The 27121-nt window shown below is 35.3% G+C and overlaps 1 protein-coding gene across 7 annotated transcripts in view; it reads left to right on the forward strand.

The window, feature by feature from the left end:
- The first annotated feature begins 22216 nt into the window (after positions 1–22216).
- LOC149222850 (putative cyclin-T1-1) overlaps positions 22217–27121 on the forward strand; it is a 138260-nt gene continuing 133355 nt past the window's right edge. For 3 of the 7 annotated variants that reach the window (XR_016249446.1, XM_089385651.1, XM_089385650.1), the window contains exons 1-4: positions 22217–22634; positions 23076–23296; positions 23475–23587; positions 25050–25668. Coding sequence is in view for 6 of the 7 variants with exons in the window: in XM_089385651.1 (XP_089241777.1) it covers positions 25052–25668 (617 nt within the window). In the remaining variant the exon portion in view is untranslated. The remainder of the gene's footprint in view (positions 22635–23075; positions 23297–23474; positions 23588–25049; positions 25669–27121) is intronic. The other 4 variants (XM_089385648.1, XM_089385647.1, XM_089385649.1 and 1 more) reach the window with 4 other exon arrangements.

Below are 27121 nucleotides of genomic sequence, written 5' to 3' on the forward strand. Positions count from 1 at the left end.
AGTTTCAATGGCACCTTTGAAGGAAACCCAGGTCCGATAGGATTTGGGCCCGGGGTATTTCGTGATTCCAATGGCTCTACTCTAGGCATCTTTGTTGGCTACTGCGGAGTATCTACAAACAATGTAGCTGAGATAACATGCTGGAAAAAGGTATTCATCTAGTACTTAACCTTGGTTGCTCAAAGATTCAAATCTTAGGCGACTTGAAAATGGTTATTCGTATAGCTCAAAAATTCATGGATGGATCCCCTCCCTCAAAGCTAGTGCACAATTGACGTTTGGAATATCAAGTTGTTTTGACTCCAAGCCCTATTAAACAAATTTCTTATGTCACAACAAGTCACATATTAATATCTAGTAACAAAGTAATTGACTGGATCACAAATTGGGGAACAATGGAAGGTCATGGCGATTTCGGAGTTGAGTGGCATTTAGCTCTTAGTTCAGTTGACCTGGATCCAGGAGAAAGGATGACCTCTCAAAACTACTAAAAGCAGACAAGTCCTACCCCAATTGGGGTGTATTATCAACTAGCAAACTCTCCTCAGAGTGCATCTCACGAGGCATGCGATAGGTGTAATCATGTTGAAACATAAATTTCTTAACAGGTCGACGGTCGATCGAACCCTCCAAACCCGCGTTTTGTTGTTATATTCAGTGGTGGTGATAACATAACGATTTTTGTTTCTTGGGCGATGAACTTTGCGTGTAGGGTGGTGAACGAGAGTGTTAAAGGCTGAGAGTGCTTTCCAAGGCCATGGGGTAGCTAGACCTCTGCGAAGTTTTTGGACTTTGGCCCTGTGGCTTCTCCTTCAGACTTGTGTGTGTTCGCATGGGACCTTGGTTCGTTTGGTGGTTTTCTTCTCCTCTGGTGCGTTAAGGTCAGGTATGAAGGGTGGAACCCTGGGTGTCGATGCAGAAGGTTGTTTTTGCCTGGTAGGTACTCAACTGTCTCCAGTTCCTAGTTTTCATTCAGTTAAGGTCTTTCCCTCTAGTGCAGTTGTTGGTGGTGGCTTGGAATTTGGCATTGCCTATTGACTTGAGGAAGGAATGGATTTGTTGGTGGCCACGTTTTATTTCTGAAGATATCCTTCATACCGTCGATTAGGGTCTGTGGTCGCACTCTTTATGCCAAGGCTCTCTAGAAAATTCAACAAAGGAGGGTGTGTTTCTAGTCGCAGGACAATGTATAATTCCATAGTTACTTATTTCCTGGTTGTGTGTTCTGAAGAATTGAGTGAGTCACTGGTTGAGTGGGCGAATGGTTTTGGGCAAAGAATTGTGGTCAGTCCTCCCCTATTTCACATGTGGACTGATAGTAGCGTAGTGTTGTTCAGGAGATCTAGTGGAGGGGCTCTTATCCAACTACATTTGAAGGCTAAGTTTGGTTAATGTTGTAAGACTACAACAGGTTGTGTGTGGTATTGTCTGGGGGAGCTAGGGCGCATGTAATTGGTCCTATCCTCTTGGATGGTTGTTTCCTCTTTGATCATTCTGTTGGCGAATTTTGAGTGCGGCCAGTCATGCGTCAGCAGCCCCTTCGTGGAGGTGGGCATCAGGGACAGGATATACGACAACACAGTGATTTGAGCTCAGCTACAAAGGACACGGTCAGTGATGAACAAGAGGATGTGGTTGCTCCACCTTGAGAGCATTCGCCAGGTAGAGTGGAGGCGCCAACCTCATTGGAAACCATTGCAGATCAGCTAAGAGGCATCCAAGACAACCTGGTAATCATGAGAGATCATCGGTATGAAGACCACAACGGATTGGTGGCCTATTTTAATGACATCCAATTCTGCCTCAATGAGACTCTAGAGCTGCTTGAGAGAATTCGTCACAATCATAGGCGCCTTGATGATTGCTTAAGTGATTTGGAGGCCCGAGTGGAGCACAATGATTTCCATATGCATGAGCGGGTTGGCTTCCATGCAAGCCCTCCTAGACTTCTGCCTCACACCCTTCGTGACATGTTTATCTCAAATTCTAGGCCTTTTTTGTCATCTTTTTGTAGTGTAAGGCTAGTAAGCCTATTAGAAATAATGGTTATCTGGTTGCATCTTTTGTTTTTTCTAGCTCTCCCCTCTGTTTGTAGTGAGGCTAAGGTGGCCATGTAACCTATTTTTGTACCCTGGATTGCACTGATGATAATATAACGAAGCTCTTTTGACTGACAAAAAAATAAAAGTTAGTTGCTTTCTAATTCAATGTATGTGGGAGAATTGTAATTCTTTCAATGCTTAATATAGATTTGATATGTAATCTTTTAGAAAATATTAATAATAAAAATAATTATATATATGCATATGGGAAAAAAAATATTAGGGGACATCTTTTAACATTTTAATGTGGATAACATGAATTATAAATAAAATGTTTTCAATGTCAACTACATATATATTATACCATCCTAGATCCATCTTAACTCTGGATCTACCAAGCGCAAAGATGGATCAAATCTCTTTTCACTTTAAAAGAGGAGATTTGATCCCTCTCAGTGTTTGGTAGATTTGGAGTTAAAATGGATCTTTTTAAATATAGTTTGAACGTGGTTTAACTTGCAAGTTTTCAAATAATTTATAAATTATAGGTCACCAACAAACTAACATATTCAAAAATATACTATGCATGCACACAATGTTAAGCTTTTGTTAACAATTTATGTTGTTTGACTTTACATTAATTAAAAAGTTATTTTTTAATAGAAAAATATTTTTAGAATTAAATAAAACATATGTGGAAGTTAATTAAATATGTTGATGGTGATGGTTAAAATTATATGTAAATTTTATAAGTTAAAATTAAAAATACAAAAATATTTAAATTTTAAAATTATATTCTATAAAATTTATATACTTATTAAATTTAAATTATATTTAAATAAATGAAAATTGTATTCATTATTAAAGAAAGCAATTAAAATTTTTGTAAAACTAATTAGGAAAGGTGAACTTTTTTTTTGCTAATGCAAGAGACGTTCCTTCCCAATCAATTAATTGAAAAATAAATTACAAGACAAACATGAGTCCACGGGACAAAGAGTGGCTCACCACCAGAGTTAAGGCCCCCAACCAAAACCTAAGAACCACTAAACCAACTGAGAAACCTTACAGACCAGTCACTACTGGTCCCTTACATGGAAGAGAAAAGTAAACCTCGAAACCCCGGCCCCACATAACTGCGAGGACAACCCAGAAAGTCAAATTCAACGGTTACATCCGACGGTCATAAACGTGTCGAGAGACTCCGAAATCCTAAAAACTAGCCGACTAAACTTAGCATTAAAATTCCGCTCCCTTAAAAAGGTGAACTTTGACTATAACATACTAAAAATGATAACCTACTTTTAAGGGATAAAAGGATAAGCAACTAGAATCTATATTCTTTTGATTAAAAAAATTGAGTGTGATTTTTTTAATAATATATTTTTAATGAGGAAAAAATTAAATTAATAATAATATTATAATGAAGGAACCTTCCCATTTTTTATCAAGCTTTATTGAGTGTGGATTTGTTGTAAAAGGTATGGAGATTAAAAAAGGAAACAGAAAACTATATAGGCTGAAGACTATTTTCTCTCTAACACTTAAAGAGAAGAATACAAAGATAAAGAATTAAAATACTCAAAGAGGATAATATATAATTAAAAAAAAAAAAAAAAAACTTCAAATTTAAGATTAAAAGAAGCATAGGACAAAAACTTAATAATATTATTATTGAGATGAGATTAAGTTATTAAATTTACATTATTTATTATTAATATTATTATTTAAAGGGAAGTTTTGGGTTATTAAATGTTATTATTTAAAAGAGATAAAGGGCGATTGGGTTATTAAATATAATGTTAAATAATTAAAAAAATAAAACATAATTATTAGTTATAAAAGTTATAATATTTTTTTAAGATAAAATAGAAAGAATAATTTTAATGGTTTGTAGATTTCTGGGTGTGGTTTTTGAGAAACTGAATTCGGATATTCCACAGTGTTCATTTTTTATTCATTGAAGGAAAATAATTATATTATATTATTAAAAGTAAAAGGAAAATAATAATATTATTAAAAGATTAATTATATTAATAGAGAAAAAAAAATTAAAAGAAAATTAAAAGATAAAATTAAACAATTTGATTAAAATAGAGCCTACATTTAAAAAATATTGACATACAATCTTACGTTACGCCTACGCATCTCCCCCATACTCGGCTATAGAGCGCCTCTTGGCACAATAATGTTTTGTTTTCATCATATACATTTTTGTTGTTTATCGTATGTAACTACTAGATGGCTTAAGCCTTTTTACATAAAGTGATGTGATATGGTGGCTTTGTTGTTGAGTTTTGTAAATTAATAATCTAAATTTAAAAATATATATGGCAATAAGATATATTCTAAATATGCCTTTGGAGATAATTAGATAATGATTGTATAGTTTGTTGTTATTTTTTCCAAGGGAAAACCTGCAAGAAAATCCAATGGATGCTTTCCCACCTTCGTGGATGGCATCCCTCATAAATGTATTAATGTATACTAGTGCACCTAACCCAAGGTGATTCGAACTAGACATTGGTTGGCACACAACTAGTGAAATGCCCCCAATAACATTATTGATAATCGATTGAGTTAATCCCTCGGGCTTAAAAAATGTGTAGAGCATCTCATCCCACTCTTAATTACTGAGTGGAATTATTGGTACTTTGCCAACTCCAATTAGCCCATAAAGAGCAAACATAACATAAATATGATTTGCAGCTCAGTGGAAGCAAAATTACTTCACTTTTTTTCTTAACCAAAACTAGGAAAATTTATATTATAACAGTTATAGCAAAGTTGGACAACTAATACATAACATTATTGCCATGAGTTTCTAAACAAAATGGGCAACTCCTATATGTCAATAACAAATCTTGTGAAGGCTTACGGGGGGTAGCTCAATTAACGATCATTGTGTTATGAGTATTGTGTAAACCATGTGATTTAAGGTTAAAATTGCCCATGGGTCAAGCCAACAAAAAAAATAACAAATCCGGCAAATGTCCATAGTTAATACATCCCAAAATTGCTTATAGATATATAAGCTTAATAAAACACCTAGTACTGTAATTACTCTATTGAAAATAAAATTAATGAAAAACATGATCATTGTTGACTTCTTCCAACCTAATATTAGAAAGAAGAGAGTCATGATTTGTAAGATCCATATGTTCTATCATTTGGTGAATTGTGTCTTCATCCTTGAATTTCACCTTAATTGAATTTATTGACATCCTGTGATTGGAAGAAGTAAATTGAGATCCTTTAGTTAGATATATGATTGTATTTCTAACCACGCTGCATTCTACCTCCATAGTATTTATTTGTTATTTTTGTTGGACTATAATGTTCATAATTATGGTATTTGGAGAGGTCCATGAATGCTTATTTTCATGCACTTTTGTAGTTACACAAGAAAGAGAAGTTATGTTACATTGAATGACTTCTTCATGCATTTAAAGGACTCTTCGAACTTCCTTGGCTTCATTAAAGTCCATGGATACACCGTGTAAAGAGAAACAAAGTTGCTAGATCTTAACAAGAGTCTTAAGGGGCCCAAACTTCCACCCATAATGACCCTAAATCTAAGATACAATAAAAACCCCACTACAACATAGACCAAAAAGAATGGCCAGATTGTTAAGGATCCACATGTTTCGAAGCCAAATAAACTAGAATGACATGTGCCAAAAAAAATTAAAAGAAAACATTTTCCCATAAGAAAGTGCCCAGAAAACCAAAATACGATAACTCATTAAAAATATAACCCAGGTCCTGGGAGGACAAATGCTAGACATAAACCAAAGATGGAATCATACCAAAAAACCATAGATTTGATAGGTGGAATAGAGGAATTTCCATGCATAAAGCATGCTTTGAGACTATAACCATCAAAAATAAATTTTGAAATACCATCAAAAGTCTAAGGGAATTTCTTACTAAGCAATTTTTTAGCTAATTGGCTTTGCTCCAGATGGCGACACTCGCCTCTCTCTTGTATATTTCTATTATTCCACCATGCGAATGATAAAAGTCACTAGGTGGTTCAAGTGATAAACCGTTATTTATTTCAATTATGTGAGGAAGGGGTGGGCAAGTCCTTTTGTATCTAGGTGTCTCATTTGAAATCATGTGGAAATGGTATTGGCACTTGTGGTGATTTATTATGATGTTGTGTATCTTCACATGTAAGACCTATGAGAGTTTAGGTGTGATTTGATAGTAACAACCCATTTTTCCTTAGTACCCTCATTTTGAGACTGTTAGCGTCTTTGGTAGGAGAACTGACTTGATAGTCACACTCTCTTCAAATTTGAATAAATTAACACTTTTTCTAGATTGCAGACCTACTTTTGAGTATGGACTAATATATGCAAGTCTATTATTAGATGGGGTTGATTTTAAGAGCATCAATTTGATGATTGCATTTGAGAAAAAATAGCATACTCTTTAACTTGATTATTTGTAGACTTTCATAAACCCCAAATGTAAGTTGTTTTGGGTTTTCCACCGTGCCATTGATAAAACTCACTAGGTGGTTAAAGTGATAAACCATTCTTTATGTCAATTATGCGAGGAAGGGGTGGGCAAGTCCTTTTGTATCTAGGTGTCTTGTTTAAAATCGAGTGGAAATGGCACTGAGACTTGTGGTGATTTATTATGGTGTTATGTGTCTTCACATGTAAGACCTATGAGAGTTGAGGTGTGATTTGATAGTGTTAACCATTTTTTCCTTGGCACCCTCACTTTAAGAGTGTTAGCCTCTTTGGTAGGAGAACTGACTTGATAGTCGCACTCTCTTAAAATTTGAATAGATTAACACTTTTTCTAGATTGCAGACCTACTTTTGAGTATGGGCTAGGATATATGCAAGCTTGTTATTAGATGGGGTTGGTTTTAAGAGCATCAATTTCATGATTTCATTTGAGAAAAAATAGCATAATCTTCAACTTGATTATTTGTAGACTTTCATAAACCCCAAATGTAAGTTGTTTTGGGTTTTCTATTGAAATTCAAGATGATCCCCCTGCATCTACCATCCTTAACAATGATTTCTCTTCTTAACTACCCAAGTGTGAACAAATAGATAAATTAATCCAAGGAAAAGCTCACATGATCCCCACTCTTCCTCAAAATATCATAAAAAGGGTAGCTCTTTATCCACAATAGTGGCTAGTAACTCTAGATACTCGACCAAATTTGAATTTGTGACTTATGCCCTCTCATTAACAATATGCCTTGGACGGATGGTTGAACTAATTGTGATAGCCCTTGGAGCTTAGTTCATTGTCGTTTTATATCACTCGCTACAAAATTATTTAACATTTTGTTAATTAGTGAAATATCCAACTAAGGTAGATGTGTTACATCAATGACATTGATAAATCAAATTGAAAACATTGAATTTCATCAAAATGGAAAATAGAAAAATAGCTAACCACAAGATACTAGAGTAATTATAAAAGAAAGGTGACGGGACATTCTATATTTCGACCTTTCTTGGTATGCCATCATCGAAATCCAATTAGGAAATCTTTGTCAAAGCACAAATTTCAATTGAGAACTCACTATTTTTAATGAAAAAATGGTCTCAATACCCTAAAACATCCCTATTGCAACTAGATTGTGTAATTTTAACATTTGATGTTTATAATTCGATTAATCCAAAATGGTTCTTATAAGATTTCATGCCAAAAATGTCGGTTACCTTACCCATCATTTAATGTTGCCCGAAAAGAATTAATTCATAGCATGTTTAAATTGTGCCATCATAAAAATATACAATGAAATAAATAAGTGTGGATCCATCTTAACCCCATTTTTTTAACACATGTCCATTTATTTTGATCCCTCTTTGTGCTTACAAGTTCTAAGGTTTTTTTTTGTAAGTTGATATTCTATTCATTAATAAAAAAGAGAGTACATAGATACCAAAAAATGGATTGTCTCACCCCGACTAGATTTGTTGACCAATGCTAGCGGGGAATTACATACAAGCAAAAAAAGACTAAGGGAAGCAGTCTAGAGCCTGGAAGGCCAAAATATATGAAAAATATACAAAACACCTGTCACCATGCTAAATCATCTGAAGTAACAGAAGCTGGATTATCTGGCCCAATCCTTGGAGGGGGAGGAGGGTGATATGAACATCTAAGATGCTGCTCAAAATGAGCTAGCCAGGTTTCCAAATTGTCTACCTTTCAAACGAGAAGGTTCTGCCCCCGCCAAATAACCACCATTATTTCTCGGAGATGACATTGAAAGTATTGCAGCTGATTAAGAATCTCCATCACAACTTCATGCTCTTCCTTGCGAGTTCTATATTGTGCCTCTAGAAGATCATGTAGAGATTTTTCCAAATTCCACTGAGCATTGGAATGAATAGAAGGGCCACCTTGCCCACCCCCAATCGTGCCTCCACTACCACGCCCTGGTGTTGCCACCTCGTGAGGAACTTCCACCACCATGTCCACCAATCCCCAATACCTGCCCACTCTAGTCCCTCCCTCACTTAGGCGACGATGCCGGAAGGGGCACTTCAGCCATCGTGCATCTTGGAGCTAGCCTCAGTACACACCCACTAAGTGAAGCTATTAACCTCCAAACCAACCCACGGAACACGACTGTCTTATGGTGGCACCCCCTGCCCACACTAAAAAACAACAAAAAACCAACCTCGTGACAGCCACCGTACAAAATAAGCCAAAATCTATCAATTTGGCAGTTGAGCTAGCCTCAAACAAAATGGGCTTCTCCAGGGAAAAATCCTAGCACTAATACCCTTGACCTAGCAGAGAACTAAGCATTGTCCACCCCCACAAAACATTAACACCCAAATTCTAAACGTGCACATGCAAGCACAACCGCCTCAACTCGAACCTCCACTGAACCCCAACCAAGGATAGAAGAACCCTCGAAACACCAAGACTACCCAGCTCCCAAAAGAAAACCTCTCCATACTCAGCCAGAGATAGGACAAAATGCAGTAACAATCTTCATTATTCAAACCCAGCTAATAAGAACCAAAATGCAAATAAGAATGCACCCTCGAAAAACAAGAGTTGACCCAGGCAGAGACAAACCCAAAACACCAAGGCGGTACACAGAGCAGACACCACGTAAATTATCGCCCGCTCTAAAGAGGTTGCAAACCACTGTCCCTCGAGCAATAAGGGTAGGGCTATAGCCTACCCGCGCGACAAACAACCCAAAGCCAACGAAAAAGGATAAATAGCACGATCCAAACCAACTTACCTCCCCCAGACGACAAACTATTTTCCCAAAAATGCCATGCCACTCGGAATTTCCAGCGCCTTATCCTATGCCACCTCTTTGCCTCCTTCAAGATCCTGGCGCCCACCCATGAGAAAACAACACTCACCACTAAACATTCTATCGTCGCTCCTGCATTCTCACAATAACTTGGGCCTCTCACCACCTTCTACACTAAGTTTCCAATTTTCCACAGCCTTCCCCACATTTCCATATTGCACGCGAACACAATTAACATAATTGAATACACAACGTAGGAGGGAAGATCCTCTGCCTTCCCATCCTTTTGTTGTATGCCTATTGTCATAACCCACTTGTCAACGCTTGTACCTATGTTTCATCGGGATCTGGCACCCCCATCGAGGAGCTTACAAGATTTAAGGTTAAAATAAGTATATGTAACATTTTAATTTAAAATTTGATTTTCATTATTCATAAATAATAATAATAATATAATTTGAAGGTCACAACCAAGCCTAACACTAAATTGGTGTATGTAGTCCCCTTCTTTGTGAGACAAGGAACCCTTCTTCATGCATCAATTTAACTGCATAGTTGTTGGGATAATGATTTGTTATCCCCTCCACTCGATTTCAATTCTCATGAGGGACATGTTGCCCCATTGTGACGAGGCTTGAAGAGTAGGTGACTTCTGGGATAGATCTCCCTTGTGGGGTTTGGGACTTTTCGACTCTTGCTAAGTCATAATTTATTGGCTTGCAAGTTGTTGGATATAATCTCGGTGTTATAGTGACAACCAATAGGTCTGATCTTCGGCCTTGCCTACATTGCCCCAATGAATTACATACATACATACATACATACATACATACATATATATATATATATATATAGATATAGATATATATATATATGTATATTAAAAAAAAACAAAACAAAACTTGCTAGTCCCATTGGTAAGAGAATTAACTTGATGGTCATGCTCTCTTAAAATTTGAAAAAAATAACACTTTTTCTATATTCCTAGCCTCCTTTTGAGTAAGGATAGATGCGATAATTCTATTAGATGGGATTGATTTTGAGAGCATCAATTTGATGATTGTGTTTGAGAAGAAATAGCATAATCTTCAACTTTATTATTTTTAGACTTTAGTAAATCCTAAATGTAAGTTGTTTTGAGTTTTCCTTCGAAATTCAAGATGATCCCCCCTTGCACCTACCATCCTTTATATTTATTTCTCTTCTTAACTACCCAAGCGAGACCTAATTAATAATACATTCCAAGGAAAACCTCACATAATCCCCACTCTTCCTCAAAATATCTTAATTGAGGGTAGCTCATTAGCCACAATAGTGGCTAGTAACTCCAAAGACTCAACCAAATTTGAACTTATGACTTATGCCCTCTCATTGACAATATGCCTTGGATGGATGGTTGAATTAATTGTGATAACCCTTGGAACTTAGTTTGTTGTTATGTTATATTGCTCGCTTCAAAATTAATTAACATTTTGTTGATCGATGTAATATACAACTAAAGTGGATGTGTACATCTATAACATTGATAAATCAAACTGAAATATTGAATTTTATCAAAATGAAAAATGGAAAAATAGCTAACCACAATATACCATAATAATTATAAATGAAAGGTGATGGAACATTCTATATTTTCTACCTATTTGGTATGCCATCATTGAAATCCAACTAGGTAATATTTTTCATAGCACAATTTTGGATTGAGAACTCAATATTTAATGAAAAAATGGACCCAATATCCCGCAATATCCCTATTGCAACTAGATTGTGTAATGTTAACATTTGATATTTGTAATTCCATTAATCCAAAATGGTTCTTACAAGATTTCATGCCAAAAATGTGAGTTACCTTACCCATCATTTAAAATTGTCTAGAAAGAATTAATTCACAACATGTTTAAACAATGCAAATAAATCAATATAGATCCATCTTAACCTCGTTTTTCAAATACATATCCATTTATTTTGATCCCTCTTGATGTTTATTAGATCTAAAGTTAAAATAAATATATACTACATCTTAATTTAAAATTTCAATTTCATTACTCACAATAATAATAATAATAATAATCTAATTTGAAGGTCGCGACCAAGCCTGACACCAAATTGGTGTATGAGATCCCCTTGTTCGTGGGACAAGGAACCCTTCTTCGTGCATTGATTTAACTGCAAAGTGGTTGGGATCATGATTTTTTATCCCCTCCACCAGCTTTTAATTCTTGTGACACGCAGGTTTGATTTGGATTTGATCATTATATTGTTTTCCATCAATGTCAAAGCTATCAAAGTGGAAAAAGTGGAGGAATTAGCTCACAAGACCCCTTTTACTAATAAGACCAAGTTTGGAAAATTATGGTTTGAAACCTTTCAGAACTATTTTGAGGCATCAAATGATTTTTTTGGGGGTAAAATTTTGAAGCTTTACCATATCATCTTTTTTTCCTATATTACATAGAGAGACTTTTCCAATTGCGTAAGAATCATGTCAATCAGAGTCTGTATACGAAAATTATGCCACTCAGAAGTTGACCTTCCTGTTTTCACCACCGTAATTCGAGAATATGCCACGTCAGCCCCTGTAATTCATGGAAAAGGGGCTAGCAATGTGACTATAATGAAGAAGACCCTAGAAGAGTCTATATTTTAACTTTGGTTAAGAGTTGAGATAGCCAAACCTAACCACTAGTAGGCTATTGGGTTGTGTTGTAACTAAGCAACTAGGAGGAAAAGGGGTTACATTTGTTCGATGGCATTTGTTCCATAGCTGAGCAAAAATTAGCTGAAAAGGATAAGAGATAGAGCAGACAAAGGTGATTTGTTCATTGTAGTAACCCATAGGCCATAGGCCATACTTCTTTTTACTCACAACCATCATATATTTAGAGAAAGAGAGTAGGGAAGCCTCACCTTCTAGTTGGGTTTTTCTTTCGAAAAGGTTTCTTGGGTCATATCTTGTGTCAAATTTATTTGCAAGATTTTATTTCGTTGTTCTCTGATTTTTCCATAATTTTAATTTGCATGCATACACTATTAACAGTAATATACAGATCTAGAAATCTAAAAAGAAATAAAACTGTAATGTAGAATTTCATATTTTAAATATAATTTTATCATGTCTCTTGTGACGAACTATCTAGTGGAATATCCATGGTAGTTTACAGATCAATGTTGGTCCGTTGTGATAAGGCTCAAAGAGTAGGCAACATTTGAACATAGCTTCCTTGTGGGATTTGGGACGTCTCAGCTCTTGCTAAGTCCTAAGTTATCAGTATGTTTGGCTTGCAAGTTGTTGGATATACTCTTGGTGTTATAGAAGTGACCAATGGGTTTGATCTCGAGCCTGACCTACAGTAATCCAATGAGTTGTTGGAAAATGCAACTAGTTTCAATCTTCATAGTTGTCATTGTACTCATATTAATATGTATATCTTATGTTACAAAAAAAAAAGAATAACGAAAAATATTATTTTTAAGCATGGGTTTCATGCTCCATTTTGATGGTCATCTAGGTCAAGCACGTTCTTCATGCTTCTAGGGTTTTTCATGTCAAAATAATATTTTTCTTGAGTCAAGAAAGTCCTTGTAAATTGTATAAGACCCTATTGGGCAAGTTGTAACATATAAAAGATATTAATTATGAGTCTAGAAAGTCCTTTAAGCCTATAAGAACAAGTCAACCCTTCCAGTGATAAGTCGACCTAGAAGAGGTTATTCAACCTCATGGAAAGGCTATAAATACAAGCAAATTCGACCTCATTTGGCACTAATTTGATTATCTCAAGAAATAAGTTCGATCTGAAGATAGAAACATAAAAGAAGCTAGATTGAAGGTCAAGGAAGCAAGAAGAGGTCAAGAAGATCTATTTTTGGCTCTTATTCTCTCACACGTGTGAAGGTTAGGGTTTATGTTGCTGCTACAAAGGCCAAGATTTCAAATCTAATTGTAGGTCTGAAACTTCTTGAAAGGAGGTCAAGATTTGAAGCTACAAATTCTAGAAGCAAAGGAGGAAACCCTAGTGAAGGAAAGAGACTAAAATTTGGAATTTTATGCTCACACGTGTGAAGTGAACTAGGGTTTATGTGCTACTGCAAGGCCGAAGAGTTGCAGGTCAAGTTGCAAATCTGTGTTGCAGTTTTGAGGGATGGATTAGGCTTAGCTTGAAGGACATTGACTCTTGTTGTCTTTGGAAGACTTTGAATAATTGAAAGGGCTTTGTTGGATGAGTTACTTGGTGCTTGGAGGAGGACTTGATCTAGGGTTCTGGGTCTTGTTTTTCTCATTTGAAGCAGATTTTATAAGAAGAGAAGAGATTATTTATGGGTTTTCCCATTGGAGGGGTTTTGCCTTGACCTGGAGCCTACTTCTTGTGTCCATTGTCTTTATTGTTTTTTCTCTTGATAATTGTTTGATGAAAAGGTATAATAAAGAAACATAAGAAGATAAATAAAGTTCACAAGAAATTATTAAGGTCAAGGAGAAATTGAATTAATAGCCGCCTTGCTACATTGTCCAACATGGTATCAGAGATAAGGTGAACAAAAAGAAGGTTGCTGGAAGATCATCTTGGTGACATAAGAAGGGATTGCTTGTCAAAGGGAATCAATTAAAAAAGGAAACCAAGATGAAGAAAGACCTATTGACCTAGAAGGAAGGTCACTACATTAAGGATTTCATCATCTCAAGAAGGATCAAGCTCTCATTAAAGGAAGGAAGGTTATGCTATTATCGAAGGCTCTCTAATCTTGAAGAAATGTAAGAATTAAGGAATCTCACAATCATCATCCACTCTTTGAAGTTGATTGAAGACACTATTGTTGAAGGCATCCTAGAAGTCATCATTTTAGGGCACCGTTGAAATCTCCTTGAAGGTCTTGAAAGCATCAAGATAGTTGGAATTTCATCAAGAAAAATGACTTTTGGTTAACAAGTAAGTATCATATTGTTTTCTATGTCTCAATTTGTAGATCATATGGATACATTTTGCAAGGAAAGTAACAAGCTTGTTGGATCAACAAACTTCCTTGCATGGAAGAAGAGGATTGACTTAGCACTCACAAAAATGAAGTCATGGAATATGTCCTTGGTAAAGTAGTTATAACAAACAAAGAGAAGACTCAAGAGTTAGCAAAATACAATAAGGGAGAAGTAAGGGCACAAAGAATCATTATTGAATCTATACAATATCATCTTGTTCCCTTTGTTGATGATTTGAAGACATCAAGGCTATGTATGATAAGTTGGTAAAGAAAATTTTCCTTAAGGAATCAACTATATAGAATAAGGAAGTCAAAGGATGAAGACATGGGCACTTATCTCATGAATATCTCACAAATAAGGGATTAGTTGCAAGGGCTTGGGGTAGTTGTTTCCGATTTTGAAATTACTACGTGTGTATTAAATGCTCTACCGTCTTATTGGAGCAATTTTTCAACTAATATCTACTCTAAGAAGGATACCACACCTTTTGATGAGTTACAGGCTCGCTGTATCTAGGAAGAATCCAAGATCAGGGGAAAGGATGACATCAAATCAAATGAAAATTCTCAAGCCTTTATTGCAAGGTCCAAGAAGTTGAAGAAAGGGAAGTTTGGAAAGTCCAAAAGAAAGACATATATGTCCAAGATTCAATGATTTGGATGTAATGGGTATGGACACTTTTAGAGTGATTTTCCAAAAAAGAAAGATAACAAAATAGAGGAAAGAAGTGAAGCCCATATAGTCGAAGGAAAGGGAGAACCTGAAAAGAAGATGTCAGGAGAAGATCCCAAAGATCTTTACTATTGAAGGAAGCTCCATCTACATCAGGTTCTTTATAAAATTTATCTTTCTTTTATTAAGTAGAAAGTAGAGTAGCATGCATTGTTGCATTCTCTAGAAGAAGTCTTGATTTTTGTAAGAGAATGGAATCATAGATAGAAACATATGATAGTAGAGAAATTAGAATTTACTTGACTAATTGCTTTGGGATAGATCATATAGTTTAAAAAGAATGAAAATATTGGAAGCATATTTCATATTATTGTTCATCCAAGCATTTTCTAACATCATGTTAAAGGTAGTCATTTTGCAAAGAGGGATCATCAAGATCCTATAAGAACCATCATTTTGGAATGTTATTGGAAAGAGAATTATGACATGACTAGTATATATATTCTATCTAGTATGGAAACAATACTTCTGAAGGATGAAGGAATACAAGTGGTCAAATTGCAGTGTGAATGGCATAATGAAAGTCTTTCTACTCCCAGGAAAATAAACCTATTTCACAGGTATAAGAAGCAAGCTTGTTAAAGAAAGGATGGCTAAATGATTGTATGGAAGCAAAGGCATGCATATTCTAAGTAACTCTTCTCTAGGGTAAGGTTCATATCTACAAAAATATTGCAGAAAAAAGTTGGATATAAAAGTGTGCTTGGTAAATCTTCCATATCACTGCACGATGCTCAAAAGAAGAAATTTGGTATGGTTAGAAATGGATGGAGATCAAGACTCTCTCACAAAGACTACATTGCATCAATATAACAACGTTGATGAACATCAAGTATAGTCTCTGGAAGGAAGAGAGAGAGTTAACAATAACAACTCCAAGGAATTTTTGTAGCTTACAAAACAGTTTGATCTATGGGCACCTTGATTAAAAATGGATGCATGGAAAAGGATTCTTGTACAATGTGGAGATGGATCATACAAAAGGATGTTAATCTCGAAGGGTACTAATAAGCAAATACTTTGATGAAAGGGCCATCAAGATAAGGTAATTATGATATTTAATATTTTGGTTATCTAATTGACATATTTTTTTGCTACTTGTTGTTGTAGAAATACATAATGATAGTTGAGGCAAGTTAAATTGTTGGTGTTAAAACTTGATTCAAAGAACATATGGATTGAGTGTCTGTTTTCGATAATCCTTAAAATATTGTGAACTAAAGATTTTTATACCATCATCTTGGAATTGGAAGGTATGACTAGCTTGAAGTTTGATAAGGCTCAGTATAATGCCTTCATTAATGATGACTAGAGGAAAGTGATATGCAAGATCGATGCCCTGAATCCTGTCACAAGATTGAAAGGAGAAGATGGCTCTACAACATCCAGGAAGAAAGAAATCTCAATATGACGAGGTACAAAGGAAAGAAGGAGCCATGCAACTATCCCCATGAAGAACTAATAGCCGATACACTTATGGAAACAAGCTAGAGAGATTATGGTTATGACTTCCCAATTGAAAGGAAGTGAAAGAATCTCCTCTATACTTTATAGGGAGTATGAAGTCTCCTTAATATTTGTGAAGGAGCAAGGATATATTCCTTAAATCAAGTGGGAATAGGGATCTCCTCTCTGGTTGAGAGGGAGTGATGATAAACATCACATTTGTATTCTCTTCTTCATGTGTAATGCACTAGGCCAAGACTAACAACGTACGTCTAAGTGAAGGCCATGGAGAAAGAATGGTGGATGGAGGATTGGATAAGCACCTGTGATTTCCTTGAGGATAGAAAATCCAAGATAAGAAGTGGACTGACACTCTTTGAGGATTGGACAGGTATGCAAGACAAGGGTTGTCGAAGAGGACCAATATTCTTTTAGGATTTGGAATCCAAGATAAGAATAGTCCTAAAAGGACATACCTAATGAAAATTCAGATGGGGTATGTACCTTGAAGAGGTAGTGCAGTATCTCACGTAAAGCCTCCCATCATTATGCTCTTATATACGAAAGAGTTTTCAAGTAAGGTCTTACTATGTTGAAAATGTTGGTCATGATGTTGATACTCAAAGATGGCTTACTAATTTGACTCTTCTTATGAGAACTCTTCAGTTTGAGAATATCCTTGTACTGGGTGTACAATTATGAATACCTCCCTAGTTAAGAGGGAGCATTGGAAGATATAACTAGTTTCAGTCTTCATAATTGTCATTGTACTCGTATCAATATGTATATATTGTGTTACAAGAAAAAGAAGAAATACAAATATTATTTTTAAGCATGGATTTCATGCTCCATTTTGATGGTCATCTAGGTTAAGCATGTTCTTCATGCTTCTAGGGTTTTTCATGTCAATTTTTTTTTTCTTGAGTCAAGAAAGTCGTTGTCAATTATATAAGACTGTATTGGGCAAGTTGTAACTTGTAAGAGATATAAATTATGAGTCTAGAAAGCCCTTTAAGTCTCCAAGCACAAGTCATCCCTGTGAGTGACAGGTTGGCCTAGAAGAGGATATTCAACCTCATGGAAAGACTATAAATACAAGCAAATTCGACCTCATTTGGCACCAATTCGATTATCTCAAGAAAGAAGTTTGATCAGAAGGTAGAAACATAAAAGAAGCTAGAGTGAAGGTTAATGAAGCAAGAAGAAGCCAAGAAGATTTGTTTTTGGGTCTTATTCTCTCACACATGAGAAGGTTAGGGTTTATTTTTTTGCTTCAAACGCCGAAATTTTAGATCCAGTTGCAAGTTCGAAACTTTGTGCAAGAAGCTCAATATTTGAAGCCAAAAAGACTAGAAGCAGAGGAGGAAACCTTAGTGAAGGAAAGAGACTCAAATTTGGACTTTTTTGCTCACACGTGCGAAGTGAACTAGGTTTTTTTGCTATTGTAGGGCCGAAGAGTTGCAATTCAAGTTGTAGATCTGAGTCTCAGGGCCGAGAGATGGATTAAGATTAGTTTGAAGGATGTTGACTCTTGTTGTCTTTGGAAGACTTTGACTAATTGTAAGGGCTTTGTTGGAGGGTTGACTTGGTGCTTGGAGGAGGACTTGTTCTAGGGTTTTGGATCTTGGTTTTCTCATTTGAAGTAGCATCTATAAGAAGATAAGAGATTCTTCCTGTGTTTTCCCCTTGGAGGGGTTTTGCCCTAGATTGGAGCCTATTTCTTGTGTCCATTGCCTTTATTGTTTTTTTCTCTTGATAATTGTTTGATGAAAAGATCTAATAAAGAAACATAAGAAGACAACTAAAGTTCACAAGCAATTATCAAGGTTAAGGATAAATTGAATTAATAGTTGCCCTACTGCATTCTCCAACATGAGTCACTGATTAACCATGGTTAAAAAATAGAAAATGCTAGCCCCACTAGCAAGAGAATTGATTTGATAGTGGTGTTGTCTTAAATTGAAAAAATTAACACTTTTTCTATATTGCATGCCTTTTTTTTAGTATGAAATAGGAAAGATGCAAGACTGCTAGATGGGTTTGATTTTGAAAACATCAATTTGATGATTACATTTGAGAAAAAAATGCACAATCTTCAACTTGATTATTTGTAAACTTTCATAAACCCAAAATGTAAGTTGTTTTTGGGTTTTCATTTGAAATTCAAGATGATCTCCCCTGCACCTACCATCCTTGATAATGACTTCTCTTCTTAACTACCCAAGTGAGACCTAATTAAAAATTTATTCCAAGGAAAACCTCACATGATCCCCCACTCTTCCTAAAATAATCTATATAGAGGGTAACTCACTAGCCACAAGAGTGGCTACTAACACAAGAGACTCAACCAAATTTGAATTTGTGATTTATGCCCTCATTGACAATATGCCTAGGATGGATGGTAGAACTAATCATGATAAGCCTTGGTCATTGTTGTTTTATATCATTTGCTACAAAATTAATTAACATTTTGTTGATTGATATAATATACAACTAAGGTAGATGTGTCACATCCATAACATTAATAAATCAAATTAAAAATATTCAATTTCATCGGAATGAACAATGGAAAAATAACTAACCACAATATACCATAGTAATTATGAAAGAAAGGTGATTGAACATTTTATATTTTTGACCTTTTCTGGTAGGCCATCATCGAAATCCAGTGAGGAAATCCTTGTTAAAGCACAATTTTGGATTGAGAACTTTCTATTTTTAATGAAAAAATGGACTCTATACTGTGAAATATCCCTATTGTAACTATATTGTGTAATGATAACATTTGAGATTTGTAATTCCATTAAATCAAAATGGTTTTTACAAGATTTCATGCCAAAAATGTCACTTACCTTACCCATCATTTAAAATTTCCTAGCAAGAATTAATTCATAACATGTTTAAATTTTGCAATAATAAAAAGGAGTTGTCTTTAAGCGCGACATTTTGGAGTTTATGGTTGGAGAGAAAAATTGTGATGAAATCTTGATTTGTGTTGTTTAAACTGTTTTTTTGACTGCTTATATGGATTCAACACTATGAAAAACTCATAGGGCACTTCGATTGTGCAGAGTTCACCCATCAAACTTGTGATTTCAATGAATCCCTACCAGATTCTAGACAAATTAGATTGGATTATAAACCTAAAAACTTTTCAAAAAGTCACACATAAAGACAACTCGATAATAAAAATCCATAGTAAAATAAACAAGCGTAGATCCATCTTAACCTGATTTTTAAATACATATCCATTTATTTTGATCCCTCTTGATGCTTACTAGATCTAAGGTTTGAATAAATATATGCTACATCTTAGTTTAAAAATTATATTTCATTTTTCACAATAATAATAATAATATAATTTGAAGGTCATGACAAAGCCTAATACCAAATTGCTGTATGAGATCCCCTTGTTTGTGAGACAAGGAACCCTTCTTGGTTCATTAATTTAATTGTAGAGTGGTTGGGATAATGATTTGTTATCCCCTTTACCTGGTTTCAACTCTCATGAGGGACATGTTGGCTTGTTGTGATGAGACTTGACGAGTAGGTGACCTCTGGGATAGATCTCCCTTATGGGGTTTGGGACATCTCGACTCTTGTTAAGTCATAAGTTATTGGTATATTTGGCTTGCGAGTTGTTGGATATACTCTTTCTATTGTGGTGACATCCAATAGATTTGATCTGAGGCTTTGCCTCATTACTCTAATGAGTTACTGATTAACCATGGTAATAAAGGAAAATGCTAGCCCCACTAGCAAGAGAATTGACTTGAAAGTCACACTATCTTAAAATTTGAAAAAATCAACACCTTTTCTAGATTTTGGGCCTCCTTTTGAGTATGAACTAGGATAAATGCAAGATTGATAATAGATGGGGATGATTTTTGGAGCTTCAATTTGATGATTGCACTTGAGAAAAAAGAGCATAATCTTTAACTTAATTACTTGTAGACTTTTCTAAACATCAAATGTCAGTTGTTTGGGTTTTCATTTGAAATTCAAGATGATCGCCCCTGCACCTACCATTCTTGATAATGACTTATCTTCTTAACTACCTAAGTGGGACCTAATTAACAATTTATTCCAATGAAAACCTCACATGATCCCCCCCTCTTCCTCGAAATATCTATATAGAGGGTAGCTTGCTAGCCACAATAGTGGCTATAAATCCAAAGACTTGACCAAATTTGGACTTGTGACTTATGCCCTCTCATTGACAATATGCCTTGAATGGATGGTTGAACTAATCACAATAACCCTTGGAACATAATTCATTGCTATTTTATATCACTCACTACAAAATTAATTAATATTTTGTTAATCGATATAATATACAACTAAGGTAGGTGTGTCACATCTATACCATTAATAAATTAAATTTAAAATATTGAATTTCATCAAAATGAAAAATGGAAAAATAACTAACCACAAGATACCATAGTAACCATAGAAAAAAGGTGATGGAACATTCTAAATTTTCAACCTTTTTTGGTATGCTATCTTGGAAATCCAACTAGGCAATCTTTGTCAAATCAGAATTTTGGATTGAGAATTCACTATTTTTGAGGAAAAAATAGACTCAATACCCTAAAATATCCCGATTGCAACTAGATTGTGTAATGTTAACATTTGATATTTGTAATTTCATTTTAATCCAAAATCATTCTTATAAGATTTCATGCCAAAAATGTGAGCTACCTTACTCATCATTTAAAGTCACCTAAACAATTTTTTCCCTAGCATTTTTAAAGTGAGCCATCATAAGAATCTATAATAAAATAATTAAGTATAGATCCATCTTAACCCCATTTTTTAAACATATATTCATTATTTTGATTCCTCTTGATGCTTATTAGATCTAAAGTTAAAATAGATATATGCTACATTTAATTTAAAATTTCAATTTTTGAGCCGAGAGCTTCATTCTACAGCCGAGTATGATGTGTAACCCATTCCATCTGTCATTAAAGTTGAAATTTTGCTCATGTCGCCCAAAATAATTTAAAAAAAAATCTAAAAGTAAAAAAATTAAATAACTATACAAAACATTTAAATAATGTCAGCTCATAAAAAAAAATTACACGTGAAGAAATTGGATCCTTCTCGGCTCATGTTAGATCCGTTTTTAAGATGGATCTATGCTGATATTATTCACAATAATAACAATAATCTAATTTAAAGACAACGATCAATTTAAGACCAAATTGGTGTATGAATTCCCCTTGTCTGTGAGACAAGGAACCCTTATGCATCAATTTAACTTCATAGTGGTAGGGATAATGATTTGTTATCCCCCTGATTTCAATTCTTGTGAGGGACATGTTGGGTTGTTGTGACAAGGCTTAAAGAGAAGGTTAGCTCTGGGATATAGCACTTTGTGAGATTTGGGACGTCTTAACTCTGGATGAGTTATAAATTATTGTTATATTTAACTGAAGATGGTTAGATATAATTACATTACTCCAACAAATTACTAATTAACCATGATTATTTTTATTTTTTTGACAAAAGCTCTACCCATTCAGCGGCGGAGGCGGCTCGCTCCTCCTCGTGTGCATCTGTGAAGCCTAACGGTTACGAAAACGTCAGTCAACGAACTATATCTCAAAACATTAAACGTAACATATTTCACCGAGCGGGATGTCATGTGAACACAAGGTCCATTTCCCGGGACCATCCTTCCGGTGCTCCTGGTGACCGAAAACCGGCCACATCGCCGTACGTTTGCGAACTTCTGACACTCTGGTAAGGAGAAGTTCGTATTTGTAACACTCGAAAACCTCTCTTTCTTACCTACTTGCACCCCCGTAAATTCCTAACAGAAAATACAATGCTAGTAAATTCCCTGTCGATCAAGTCCGTCTCCCTGTAAAAGAATTTTGAGGACAACCTTTAGGGTTTGTACAGAGAATACAATTACACCAGTGGGTACTAACCCTTAGAGCCGTGCTGCAAGGGCCATTTTTACCGCCTATCGCACGATTTGTTTTCTTTCAACGGTACACCTTTACCGTTCTCAGAAATCTGGTGTCCAAGATTCTATTTCTTTATCGCTGTTTTTCTCTCGACGGGATCCTCACGAACCACTAAATTGTGAAGCAGTTGTACGGCTATTTTCTGTCAATATTTGGTCCAAAAGGCACGGCGGAGCAAATTGCGGCATTAATTAGGTAAGGCTTTCATGATTTCGTTACATGATTAAGCATTTTGTGGCTTTACTCTTGTTTTTTCAGCTTGCATGTGTTTAAGGTGAAATATCTGTTGTTGATTTATTTGTTTATGCCTGGAATTATGCTGTTCACTATTTTTTTTTTCTTTTGTTCTTCGGGGCAGGCAGATAATTATTTATAGTATTCAATGGTGTATAATTGGTAAACTGTTATCTTTTTTTTTAATCATGTCTTTTGTAAATGATAAATTGGTAACAACTAATATCGAATTTTTATTTTGTGGAGGGTTATGCATTTATTCATTTCGAAAAAATGATATTATTTAATAGTACTTGATGAAGATATTGAACAATTATCTGTAGATGTTCGTATCGATTATTGCAGTTTCAGCTGTAATTTTTGCTGGAAATAATGACAAATTCTCCGCTTTATATTTTGCAGATTTTGTCGGATGCTCTTTTTAAGTGAAATTCATGGTGGGGCTGACTAAAGTTAATTGTTTGGCTTCTGAGGATTTGCAATTTAGTTGTTCATTGTGACGTATCAATAAATACCTTAGCGTGTTTGTGCGATCTTTGTCAGATGCTTTGGACACTGTACAGCTTGGAAAGAGTGGAAATTTTTCTTTCATAAATGCGAGGCTTGAGAAATCATGTGCTCAGGTATTGATAACTGTATTGCCATGCTAATGCAATTTCCTTGCTTTTTTAGGTTGAGCTTAAGGTAAAAACTAAAACGAATGGTGTAGAGAATGTATGTGTTGTATGCTTATTTAAATTATAAATATTTCCTCGTGTCCTAATCCAAGGTGCATGTAAATATTTGTGTCATTTTGTGCAGGATTTACTGGGTGATTTTTAAGGACTGATTAAGGCAGGAAACGTGCTGGAGAGCATTTGATGTTCAATATTGAATAGCTTAGCCTTCTGAATTTCAAGTTGTTTAATTAGAAGGTACTCCAAATAGGTTACTATCTGAGTGTAGATTGTTGCCACTTGTACTAGATATTGCTTTGAGTATAATCTGAAGATAGAAAATGCGGACCCACTGGATTGTGTCAAGATGTAAATACATGACTCGCTATCTTTTAAAACTTAAACAGAAGCTGCAGGTGCAGTTAAGGATTGGATACAGTTGTTTCTGCTTGGCAAGTGGGGCATTTGAATCTTGTTGTACAATACTTAGATCTGTCCCGTAAATTTGCAAAACAATTTCTGTTAAACATTGTTTTTGCTATCAAGTTTGATGAGGTGATTTCACACTGGAAAGAATTTGGTGGCAATGCCTCAGCAATTGAGTTGGAACCATAAGCATGCTTTGGAAGAGTTTTTAATTTGCTTAGGGATTGAAAAGGGTATTAGTAAACATAATCATTAAAAAAAAAACTTCGAGACTTTTGTTTACATCCCTGTTGCCTGAGGTTGAAACCAGAAGCATTACAGGATAAGAAGCCAAACGTTGGAATGGTGGTGTAGAAAATCCTCCATTCCTTCTGAAATACAAATTTGAATTTTTTTATCAACTTTTCTGCCCACTATCTGCAACTGTTTACAGGATTTTCAAGAAGAACGGGCTATTTTTTGGACCCTTTGAAGGGAATTTGCCAAGACAGAGAAGCCTAGAAAGAGGTTACTTTATTCTTCAAAGAAGTTAGAAATGTTAGTGAACGCCATTGGAATTTATTCTGTGTACATTTTTATTGCTCCAATATTGAGATGCTTGTTATATAATATTTTTTTGTGTTATTTGTTCACTTCGAAAGAAATTATTACTTTTAAGTTTTTAATAATTATTTTTTTCGTATTGCTGGGAATTTAGAAATGATAATGAATTTGATCGATTTTCTGTTTGTGAGATATTAAGTTCCTCACAGGTTATGATATATTGTATTTTCTGTTATTCATTCAACATGCAGCGAAAGAAGCTTTTATCTTGTTGCTAGCATGGTTTCATAAAATTTTGTATGTATTAATTATTATCATGTTAACAACTACAAGTTAGGTGTTCATCTGTCCAGTCACCAGTGACTTGTAGTGATATGTACTTTGTTGCTTGGTTAGATGCTTGGATGATTTATTTCTGTAAATTACTTGGTGATTGTTGTGTGTGGTACTTGTTTTCATAAAGTTTTGCATGTACAAATGATCATCATGTTAAGAACTACAAGTTAAGAGTTCATCTGTCAACTCGTATTGGTATGTAATTTGTTGCTTGGGTATATGCTTGGATGGTTTATTTTTGTAAATTACTTGGTGATCCTTGTGTATTAGTTTTCCTCTGGACAGGGTGTTCTTCAGTAGATATTTTGTTTTATTTTCCATTTCTGATGCAGGTGTTCTTTAGTAGATATTTTATTACCATTTCTGATTGGTGATGTATTTGACCATAACCATGCAAATTGGAATTTATTTGCAGTTATGGGGCATGTGAGAGGTCATCAGTTGCCCATACAAAATGGCACCCATAATTTGAGGTTCTCATCCAGCTATGAAAATGTTCCTGCTTGGCCAGGGAATGAAGGTATTTTTCATAATAATGTTCACAACCTCACACGGAAATTTCAAGAAAGCTTCCATGCTACAGGGGGCTACACCAATGGGCCAGCTTCGAAGAGAAGAAGAGAAACTAACTTTAACAATGCATTTAACTTCAACAATGGGATTCCTTTTGCAAGAAGATTGGAAGATAGTGCTTGTAGTTCATGGGGCATTAACAACAACATAGCTTTCACTGGCAGAAGAGAAGAAAACTCTTGTAATATAGCAGGCTTTACCAGCAGTTCTGCTTTAGCAAGGAAAGCAGAAGACGACATTTGTAACTCATCTGGATTTGGCGATGAACCTGTCTTAAGAAGAGTAGAGGGATCTAATAGTGCAGTTGGCAGCAGCTCTGAAGGCTCAGATCATTATTTGTCAAGGGAAGAGATCGAGAGATGCTCTCCTTCAAGAAAAGATGGAATTGACTTGCAAAAAGAAACTTATTTTAGATATTCTTATTGCGCTTTTCTTCAAACACTGGGCATGCGACTGCAATTGTAAGTATGAATTACCATAGACCATCCATCTTTTCTGTATAACCAACAAATTTTGGTTTGAGTTCATGGACATTAGAAAATACTTTTATGAGGTTTCTCTAAATTTGTTGCTCTGTATACACTTATCTTGTTGGCATTCATTTTCTCGGACATTTATCCTGTAACAAATAGCCTACGATATGAGATTAAAATGTGATACAATCTTGCCAAGTATAGTGGATGAAAGACATTCTATTCTATAATTGAAGTTCATTGGAAAGAAAGACTGTATGTTGATGCCCATTAGTTGCTAAAGTATATCAAGTAACAACAGCAATGAGGGACTGCCTGGATCATGCCTAAAACAAGAAAAAAGAAAGATCAAAATGAAAAACCTAATAATGGTGGATCCAAAAGGGTAAACCCTAAACAATGTAGTAATACAAAAGCTCTAAAAAATAAACATTGTTGTAGTAGGGGAGGTCGACGGAGTCATGTGTAGTGAGAACCTAGCCAACATTCTAGGTAGAGGAGGTGCTAACAACTTGGTCAATCACTGAGAAATATCTAAGAGGGCTCGATTGTGCTACATTGGGGGCTATCTAGAACTCGTCCTTATGCGTCCAAGGTCTATGCGTCTCTTGAGAAATAAATAAATTCTTTTATGTTTAGTTGTCCATGGAGCCTGAGTTGGTTACATGGAATGGTAGATGTCCCTCTACCATTGTCTAGCTATTGTGATGTTTCTCTAGTTGTTGTTGTGATGATTCTCTATCTGTTCTTGATACATCCACTGTTGTTGCCAAATCCTCTCTAGCCACTGCTTGTTATCCATGACTGCTTAGCCTATCCATGATTGCATAGCCTATCCATGATTGCATAGCCTAGGTCCTCCCAATGTGACATGTTTCTAGTATATAACCCCTACCCAACGCCATGCCCTTCTATCTTGTGTTTATGCATTTCATAGTGTCTCTACATTCCTTGGTCCTACCTTGCATTCCTCGACACTCACTTATCAGTCTAATCCACTGACCTTGCTCTTCGCCCTGTTTTCTTCACCTTTCCCATTCACCTTCATCCCATGACTCCTTGTTTCTCCTTGCCTTCCCCACCACCCCTCATGCTCCACATTTTCATTTCACCCTTCCCTCACCCTTCCCTCCCCTATTGTTGGGTTCCTTCAATCTTGCACCTCTTTTCCCTTCTCCATCATTACGCCCTCTTAGACTTTGCTTGACCTTTGTAGGTTCTCTCAAACGCACACTTATTTGTGGGTTCTTCCAACCCTACAACATTTGATATGTAATGTGGATTGGACAACATAAAACTAACAATACATGGTCACGAGTTTGATGGTAGACCCTAATCAAAATTTAATATTGCAACACAGTGGAGACACATCTCGTGGATAGTCTCAAAATTGGTTGCAACAACCTGATAATTCTCTCTACAAAGTTGGTTTTGTTGGTAG

This window comes from Pinus tabuliformis, chromosome Q, assembly GCF_031772625.1.
Source record: "Pinus tabuliformis cultivar Carrire ecotype Pingquan chromosome Q, CPIR1, whole genome shotgun sequence".
Classification (NCBI taxonomy): Eukaryota; Viridiplantae; Streptophyta; class Pinopsida; order Pinales; family Pinaceae; genus Pinus; species Pinus tabuliformis.